The sequence below is a fragment of the Amphiura filiformis genome, unplaced genomic scaffold (genome assembly GCF_039555335.1).
Source record: "Amphiura filiformis unplaced genomic scaffold, Afil_fr2py scaffold_22, whole genome shotgun sequence".
NCBI classification, from domain to species: domain Eukaryota; kingdom Metazoa; phylum Echinodermata; class Ophiuroidea; order Amphilepidida; family Amphiuridae; genus Amphiura; species Amphiura filiformis.
Genome location: NW_027305486.1, coordinates 3,150,722 through 3,161,000, shown reverse-complemented (window position 1 = coordinate 3,161,000; position 10,279 = coordinate 3,150,722). Strand labels below are relative to the sequence as shown.

General features: G+C 35.0%; 1 protein-coding gene across 1 annotated transcript; it reads right to left on the bottom strand.

The window, feature by feature from the left end:
* Nucleotides 1-19: 19 nt before the first annotated feature.
* On the bottom strand, nucleotides 20-1,245 carry LOC140143474 (trace amine-associated receptor 7g-like). Its single transcript, XM_072165308.1, has one exon. It carries the CDS (start codon nucleotides 1,191-1,193, stop codon nucleotides 135-137), a length of 1,059 nt encoding a protein of 352 aa, XP_072021409.1. The 5' UTR covers nucleotides 1,194-1,245; the 3' UTR covers nucleotides 20-134.
* Nucleotides 1,246-10,279: the final 9,034 nt, after the last annotated feature.

The following is a 10,279-nucleotide window of genomic DNA, read 5'->3' as shown; positions in this document are numbered from 1 at the left end:
GGTCATAAATGACAGCTTGACAAATGTGCGGTGTATAGGTTCTGGTCTCGTAAGTAAGATAATCTGGCTGATATGGAACATCCTATCTGTTTTGCATTTCAAAGATATTGATCTGCAATTAGTTACCTACGATATTAATATCGAGAGTGAGTTTGTGGTCGGCGGGATTTGCAGCAGAGTAGAGTTGCTATTCCTAATCTAATTCGTGGGTTTGTAGCGCAATAAATGAATGGATTTAAAGCAGAATTTGACCATGAAAGATAAGCAGCGGCATTTGTGTTAAATAACCAAAAGTCACTACCTAGTTCCACAAAATAATAAACCAGTTCCTTTATCCACAACGGAATCCAACAGATTAGAAAAGCTACAACAATGACTGCTAGCGTAATAGCAGCTTTACGGTGTTTCTTGAAGTCCGAACTTCGGTGATTCTGTGAGGTTCCAACCTTACACGAATGCTGTCGAGTTTGTCCTAGGGCTCTTTTGCGTACATTGTGGTACACTATCGAGTTGAATATCATGAGAAGCACCAAAGGTATGCCAAACGTCACTACTATTAGACAAAATTTATACCATTTTTCATATACAATACCAAAGTCACACATACCATAGGCACCATAGTACTCGTTTACCCATTTTCCATATATATGATCAGAGATAAGGAAAGGTATGAAATACAGGTTAACGGACACGCACCACGATATAGTTATCCATAGTTTGGCGCGATTTGCTGTTTGATATTTCTTGTACTGCGCTCCTGTAGTGACTAATATCAGTCGATCTGCGCTAATTAATGTAATTGCAAATGCTGATTGCGTGGACGCAGAGTAGTCCAGTATGAAGTGTATTTTACACAATACTTCGCCAAAAACCCAATATCCATTAAAATGTCGCATTAAGTTGGTCATCGTCAACGAGTTAATGCCAATGAGAAGATCAGCACATGATAAGTTAAGTATAAGTAAATTGGCCGCCTTCGATCTTAGCTGACGATCACGAACAAACACGGTAAGAGTTAGCACATTCCCAGTAATAGTTATAAACCATAACGTCCATATAAGTATATAAAACAGAATATCTATGCCACTTTGTGTCACTTCTCTTGCAATGCATTCACAACTGCTATTAAAGCTATCACTTGAATCGTTACAGCTACACTCATAGTAGCTGTAATAACCAATATACTCCCCCATTATGAAAAACCGAATAGTATTTCAAATTTCAAAAACGGAAAGTAGACGACAAGCAAAGCACGCTTTATCTGGTTGCATGCAATGCACAAACTGAGCTCAGTTTTGTAATGGTGAAAGTGTCTCTTCTTATACAGCGTTGAGTTGCTTAACAAAAGCACGTGGTTTGATCACGTGGTTTAGTTTAGACATGCGTGGTGTATTAACAGTGGATGGACGTCTAGTACTGAAGCTAATGAATCCCATAATCGTTCCTCGGGGAAGATGGATTTTACAGTGATCGAATGCAATGAAATACACTTGCAGTGTGGTTTCACGTGATAACTGGGAGGGCGGGCGGTATACAGCTAAACCAGTCAAGGTTTGATAAAATGCACGATCCTAAGGAAGCATACAACATGTCATACAATCATCACCGTCATCATACTAGATGCTGTTCAGTGTGTTATTGTATTGCAGTTTAATATTATTTAGATATTACATTTATCATATATCTGTCTATTTACTATTATTCTATATTTTATATTATTCTATACCTTGTTGAATGAGGTAGTGAAGGCTTTTGGTATTATATTTTCTCTTCTTAGTATGAATTTGTGATGAAATTGATGAAATTCATCAGATTCCAATAACTGCTAATATAAAGGTTTCCTTACTCCATTAGTTGTTATCTTCCAACAAGTGTTTCATTCGCTGTTTAATGTAAATAAATCAATAAAAACATTGATCACGTTAATATCAAGAACGATTTTAACATTACATGTATAGGATGAAGAAAAATGCAACTTGTTCTGCTAGCATCATTTTTGAAAAATGTGATTATTTTTGATCATCAATTTTGTAAAATCAACGGCACGCATGGCAAGTTATGCAAAGAAATGTTTTGTAATCATAGCATAGTATATTTCAAAGCCAGATGCAGATCTTTATTCCAATTGCTATTCAGTTGATCTTTTGTAAACGAGACAATGTCTGCACAATCAACAAAACAAAAAGCAAGGATTGAATTCATCACATGGACAAGCTTTACAAGAATCCACTCTTATCAACGATGCATTCAGTGAGTTTTGTTTTCTCTCAAAATAAGACATGTAATCTTATCTCTGTGGTTCTGGGCAAAACATGGTTTGGTCAGGGAATTGGATCTGATTTTTGAAATCAAATATGGGATAACATTTGGACTATTGATTAGAGAATATACCTCGCATAAAACGCATAAAACATCTAGTTCAGTTTGATTAAAATCACATTCCAACTGAATACCAAAAATACGAATGAGTATGAAGATCATCGTATTCAGCCATTGAGCCACCGCAGGGCAATTGGAGCAGCCACCCTGTTCTAACGTATGTTCTACAAGGAGGCCATTGAGTTGTCGCGACGGTCTGTGAAATCCCATGGCCTAGCAGTGCAAGTCCCAAGATCAAACCTTGTCAGCTATGAAAGATCATTTCTACCATCTACAGCCCAATCTTGCCGACTACATAATTTCCTCCGCCCATGGTACTTTTCTAACCAAATTGTTTATTTGTTACCTATCCAGAATGTTCTTGACCTGTTTTGTTCTACATGTTATGTTCATAACTGGAATCAATTGTTCTGTTGAGAGGTATAAACAATTATCTTTTTTTTTTATTGTAGAGTAGAGTGGTTTGTCAAACTTCTCGCGAGTTTTCTCTTTGGTTTCTAACACCACATTGTATAGTGTACTCTCTGTTGTAAATTGTTAATATTATGCTGACATCGAATAAAACGTATACAGACCTTGGGAAAACACCAAAGCACTTTATATTTTAAATGTCAGACGAATTGCCTGCGTAAATGTGAAGTTATAGTTTTATCATTTAAATCTAGCTTGGTTGAAAGTAGGCTGGTATCACACACTAAATTTGCCAAGTTGTGACTTGCATTTTGTAAAGAGAGTTTAAACGTTTTCTTTGTTCTTTCAAGGAGGGCAGACGTATACAGGATACTACATTTATATTACTATCTCCCTTATCGCAAACAAACACATTAGTTCGATAGTCTGGTATTTTTATAACTTCAACAGGGGATTGCATTACGTGTTGATTGCATCATAGTTGTCCTATATATAAATATACATTTCCGCGTTTGTGTAACTCATCGCTGATATGAATCGCATCTTTTGAGGCTGATCTAAACACTTAAAGATTTTGCCGTCTCGGCAAATGCATTATCGAAATCTAGAGGGACTTGTTACAGTCATTTACGTTTACTTTAAAATCATCCTATTGCATTTTGCAATAACAACTGAAAGAGCAAGTGTTATTGAATGGGATCTTGTTGGTTAAAATACATTTATATCAAAATTATTTCATATTTTGTACGTACGTGTAGAGCACTGATTAGTAACCGGGATTAGTACCAACCAAGCCCGTCTAAAGAATATACAAGCAATAAAAGAGGCTTACAATTTAGCTATACAAATTATACAAGAAACTGTATATGGTCGAATCCAACCAAAAGTGTCCACGGGCCATAAATAAAAGTCCGAAATAAAAACGTTTCCACAATTTTTTCCTTTTGCCCATTGATTGATGACATATTGGCCTTATAGGAACCAAAAGTGCCATTACTAATCTTGAAAAATAAATCCAGGACGTGTGATAGTAAATGTGATATCAAAACCCAATGTTACCTACGAATACCACTAGGATGCTTTCACTATCGCAATACTAATCAACCTAAAACAAATGGAATATTCCCATTAACGCTTTTTTCGTGTAATGTAGACCACGGGGTGTCAGGAAAATGCTAGCTCAACCAGAAAATATTTGTTTTTATTTTTATAACGCGATCAATATGATCTTAGTCAATTTATGCTAGTTTATTTTTGAAAATGAAGTTTAGGTCAGTTTCTGTATATTCTTTATCAAATGAGTATGAATCAATTTACACATTGTATAAGAACGAGTAGGATATATGTTTTCAAGAATATTAGGAATTATACGCATACACCTAACGCTTTATACAATGAAAAGGTGAAGAAACCCGGGTATTCGTAGGTAACATGAGCGATTTAACAATATCTATATTGAGTTTAGAGGTTTAAATTTTGCTATTATGGTAATGAATTAATAAAATGGTAGTTTTAGATCTCTTTCAGATGGTACGTCCAAATGAATAAATGCTATTACCTTAGATCAAAAATTTTTTGATGCTTTTAGCAAGATTTTGACCACTTCATTTTGATATACAAGTAGTTAATCAGCAATTTTACATAATAAATAATTGTTGAATGAATCCGTATATGGGTAATAATAGTGTCCTGGGGTACCGCTTAAAGTTTTTGACAATTAATTTCCATTGGTAGGGACACTTCATTGCACATGTCATGTATTATGCTGTATTCGTAAGTAACATTTCAGTATTTGTAGGTAAGAATTAGACTTTTGGTGGATATCGCAATCAAAACTTCATTTTATAAAGCACTTTGAATGTATTATTTTCTTTATGTGCGTTTATTGATACTTTAGACCCTATCATGTATTAATAATGTCGGTTCACAGCGGTTGAAAGAGGATTGAAGTAAGAAACAAAGGCACTAAAGTGACTTTAATTTGCTTAATTGCACACAAATCGCTTAAAACCGTTATTGCAAACTTGTGAAGTCCATCTTGGAGTCAGTTACGTCTTGTGGCCTCTCGTTTGAGGGCAACTACAATTAGCTTTATACCAGGGTCCATCATTGTGTTGTCTAGATCATGAGACAATGAGAACAGTCGTTTTTTCCATGGTATTCGTAGGTAACCTTAGCGAAAACGTCAAAAGTTACCTTCGAATAAATCAATTTGGACACAAATTACTCAGAAACCAGAAGGTCGGTAAACATTTAAAATGAAGCACACATGACAGTTGACAAATCCAAGTATTTATCCCTTCTAATCTTCTTTGAATCTGATTTTTCTTTCAAATGAGCAGACCGTCGTCTATTTCAGTACATATTTTTCAACAATTAAGCCGTATTCACTTTTGCATGGTGGGCATGTATGTGAATTCGCAACTTTCATTGACACATGATTTGATAGCAAACATACAGGCCTTCGTTATGTACCAATATGGGCATTGGCATGAATGGCGGTGTTTCACAATACTGTCATGATGTCAAATTGTATTCGTAGGTAACATTCGGTTACCGAAATTTACCTACGAATACTTGCTTTTATTGTTGACATCTCAGAAATATTTAAACGCAGGCTATTGAAACTTGGTAGAAATAAAGAGTGTATTACCCTGCACCTATTGCTTAACTATTGTTTACTATTCTCTTACTTTGTGGAAATGACACAGCTTTTAACATGTATTCGGAGGTAATGCATATTTTTTACCAAACCTACCTTTGTGCCATTTAGAATTTCTGGCAGCTAAACACAATAATAAAGATGTCCGAATGCAATGCATTTCAGTATAGGACATATCAAAGCTTGTATCAATTGCGCATTTATTAGTGATTTCCATTTTTTAAAGATATATCTAGTGCTATGAAAAATTGTATTCGTAGGTAATGTAAAAAATACCACTCAAAAAAATTATCACAAAAAATTCATAATTATGTACAAATATGTGAAAAATTGAACAGGCAATCTTTGAATACACACCTTTCAGGAAATCAATTTAGATTCAATCCAATGACTTCTTTTCATAACTGATTTAGATGTTTTTAAAAATACTTTAAGAAATATTTTGAAAAAATGGGTAAAAATAGCATGTTTTGGGGTCTCTGTGTCTAAGTTTTTCACAGAAGGGGTCTTATTATATATGGCGCGAAGCGTATGATCAAGGCGAATAAACACAATACAAAAAACGAATGCCAATTGATTAATACTTTTAAGTTATGGCCCTGAACATGCCGTGTACACTTTTCGTTGGATTCGACCATATGTCTGTTTGGCGGATTTAAGCTTTTTAGACTTCTATCGATCTTTTTTCAAATACCCCAAGATATCTTATCAGGTATCTGAGGCTATATTTCAAGAACGCGATTAATAATACTTGTTTATTAAATGACGCTGAATGAATATTTTATTATATTACTAGGACTTAGTATGGTATGTGTTCAAAGTTATTGGTAAACCATTGATTGCTGAACATTTTATATTAACGGGTGGAAATGTTGAATATTGATGAGGTTGTTGCTGTTGTTTAATGATATTAATGATTAATATGATATCAAATGATGCTGTGGCCATTTTTGCTACTGCTACTGCTGCTGCTGCTGCTGCTGCTGCTGCTGCTGCTGCTGCTGCTGCGGCTGCTGCGGCTGCTGCTGCGGCTGCTGATGTTTATGTTATTGAAAACGCAAAAAAGGGAAATTTGGAGCGTCTTACACTAGTTTAGGAAACCAGTAAAACCACACAATGACTTAAGTTGCAATGTGCGACGATAGCATATACATATGACGAAAAGCTGATCGCATGCGGCGGATGCGACCACATATGCATTAAATCACATGGCATTATAATGTAGTTGAAACCATTTCAAGTCTTTCGACGGCAATACTGTAGATACGAATAAGAAACACGGTACAAGATGCAACAAGTCATGCTGTTATAGTGTTATTGCTTATCGATCACTTTACCACGGGAAACAATTGTTTTGGTCATAACAAGTTACAACTGCTTAAAAAGTTACCTTTTTCAGAGTCTTGCTTAGCAGCGACGTAGCTTGCGACACCATCACAGTGTCTTCATTTTTAAGCAAATGTCAAGAATGACCGAGTCCAATATCAGTATCCATACTGTTACAAGTTACAAATAATATAATGCGAGCTCAAGAGATGATATAGCTCGCGAAGTTTCTCGCGCAATTCCCGCTTACTCGGTTTATTCCATCTTCGCTGTTAAATAACACCCGATATTTTCGTCAAGGTTGGGATGAAATTAAAAAGCCTTATTTGGAAAGTTACTACTAGGGTAAGAAAGCAAACCCATAGACCACAGTGCAGATAGAAAATCGCATTAACATGTTTAACCTCTTCTGTTGTGTTTTTACAGTGCAACAGGACATAAATGACCAGAACTGCAATTTTGGACATATTCACATGTAATTTAAAATCTAGATTAAAGTGAAAGATATCCCTTAAAGCATGTTTGAATCAAAGTCTGATATTAATTAAGATTGCAGCGTTTTCGTACAAGTTCATATCATTATGATAAAAAGAAATGAATGAAAAAAAAATGTTATAAGAATCAAACTTACAGCAAAGATTGACTCTTACATACTTAAATCATACAATTATGTCTGCATATATTGTGTGTATTAATTGTTTAATTAATGGACATAATCTTCAATGCCAAGCAATTTATCAAATTAAAATCAATGAAATGCTGAATAAATTGGTCTGATCACATTTTGCAGAATATATTTAGAATTAGTTACAAATTCCCAAACATTATAATTCGAATTTTACTTGATTTATATGGAATCTCATGTGTTGAAAATCCCTTGTTAGTATTTTCATTTATATAGTGCGTACGTGAAAGTACAAAAAAATATTAAGATCGATAACTTTTACATTTTAAATACCAATTTGGACAGATTGCAAAGTCCCCATCACGACAATTGAGTAGGCCCCTCATTACATTTGCCAAGAATTGGAGAAACAGATATTTATTGAGAACGAATACAAAAAAAATAAGTTTTTTTATTAACAAATGTATTGGGAAGTATTTCTCCGAGATTTGATGGAAATTAGGATGACATCTTGGTGGTATGCGGGTATCACACTCTAAAGTTGCTAAGTTGTGACTGGCATATTGTGAAGGGCGTTTAAAACGTTTTCTTTGTTCTTTTAAGGAGGTGCAGACGTATACAGGACAATACATATCTCGATCTCCCTTATCGCAAAAAATTACATTTGTTCGATAGTCTGGTATTTTTACAACTTCAACAGGGGATTGCATTACGTGTTGACTGCATCATGTGTGTGCTATATATAAATAGATACTTCCGCGTTTGAGTAATTCATCGCTGATATGAATTGCATCTTCCGTTGCTGATCTAAACACTTAAAGATTTTTGCGTCTCAAAAAATGCATTATCAAAATCTTGAGGGACTTGTTGCGTTTATTTTCGTTTACTTTAAAAGCATCGTATTGAAATTTGCAATAACAACGGAAAAGCAAGTGTGATTGGAAGCATTGAATCTAGTAAAATCTTCTTGGTTAAAATGTGTTTTTATCACAATTATTTCATATCAGGGGCGTAGCCAGCTTTCTTGGTGGGGGGGGGGGGGGCAAAATAAAATTACGGGGCATAGACGAAAAAAATGCCGTTCCATCATACAATACGTACATGTCTTTGAGCTTCCAAAAAAGCTTTATCGTGACAATATGCGCGCGCGCATATAATTTGTATTTTACACTCTTTTGGCCCATTATCCGGGTGAATTTTGGTGGAAAAGGGGCTCCCTGCCGCACCTATAATATATGCCAAACTTTTATGTTATTTATTTTCGTACATGCCATATCGCTTCAAATGGCTTGGCTCCCTAGGTGTATCATTATTACTAGCAAATAGTATAGTGTGTGTTAGAAATTATTGGTAAACCATGGATTGGTTAACATTTTATGTTAACAGGTAGATATGTTATTCATGTTGTTATTGCTTGTTGATTTGTAAGTTGATGATATTAATGACGAATATGATATCAAATGTTACTGCGATTATTGTTGGTGCTGCTGCTGCTGATGATGTTTATGTTATTGAAAACGCAACAGAAAGAAAACTTGAAGCGTCATACACTTGTTTAGTATGGGAAACCAGTAAAACGACATAAGGACCTAAGTTGCAATATGCGACAGTGGCATACACCTGATGAATATGCGACCACCTATGCAATAAAGTAAACAGCATTATTATGTAGTTGAAACCATTTCAAATCTTCGGACGGCAATACTAAGAATACGAATAAGAAACACGGTACAAGATGCAACAAGTTTTGCTGTTATGATCGTATCACGTATCGATCACTTTACCACGGGAGCGCTACTCACGCTAACTCTGTTTATTCATTCTTCACTGTTAAACAACACCCAGTATCTTGGTCAAGGTTGAGAGGAAAATGTATCTTGGTCAAGGTTGGGAGGAAAATAAAAAGCCGTATTTGAAAAGTTACTACTAGGTTAAGAAAACGAAAACAAAGACTACAGTAGATAGAAAATTGCATCAGATGTGATTAAATATTTAAACCTCTTTTGTGTTGTTTTTACAGTGCATCAAGGCATATGCCCAAAGCTGCCATTGACAAGTAATTTAAGGGCGGTCTTAACCCTGGAAGTATGGATATTTTTGGGCCTCATAACAGCCAAATTGTTGGTCTAAAGTATATAAACGTATACACAATTTAGAAATACATGCTACGTTCATATGTGAGGTCAATTTGAGTAATTTGGGCAAAAATACTTCTTTTTGGAGATAATCCCCCAAACGGGTTGTTTGGCCCACATTTTTCGGACAACGAATTTTTGTTAGGGGAAAAACTTTTCATGTACGTGAAAGTAACATAGAAATAGTAAGCTCGATAAATTTTACATTGTAAATACTAATTTGGACAGATTGTGAAACCCCGATCATGACAATTGAGTAGGCACCTGATTACATTTATCAAGAAGCTGGAAAAAACTTATTTATTGAGAATGAATACAACAAAAATCTGATTTTGTTAAAAAATATATCTGGACGTATTTCTCCGAGATTTGATGGAAATTATGATGACATTAGAGAAGTGTTATGTACTTTAGTTCTAAGGCAATCATTAGATCAGGTATTGCAGTTAGACATCAATTTACACGCGCGTGCAGAACCCAATACTTGTTAAAAGGTAGCCTGGAGTGATGAGATCTTAATCTGTTTATTGAAATTGCTTTACTGTTCACGGGTGAAGTCAAGGTTACAGAGATGAATGCAGACAACAGCTTGGAAAAAACCGAGGGCAATATCTGGTAAAGATGTTAACGATATATCTAATGGCCAACAAGCTTGGCTTCTTTCTTTCTCTTCACATTTATCTCACCTTCTTTCACATTATATACTGCTATCTTGTCCTCCCCCCTCTTTTACCTATGTCT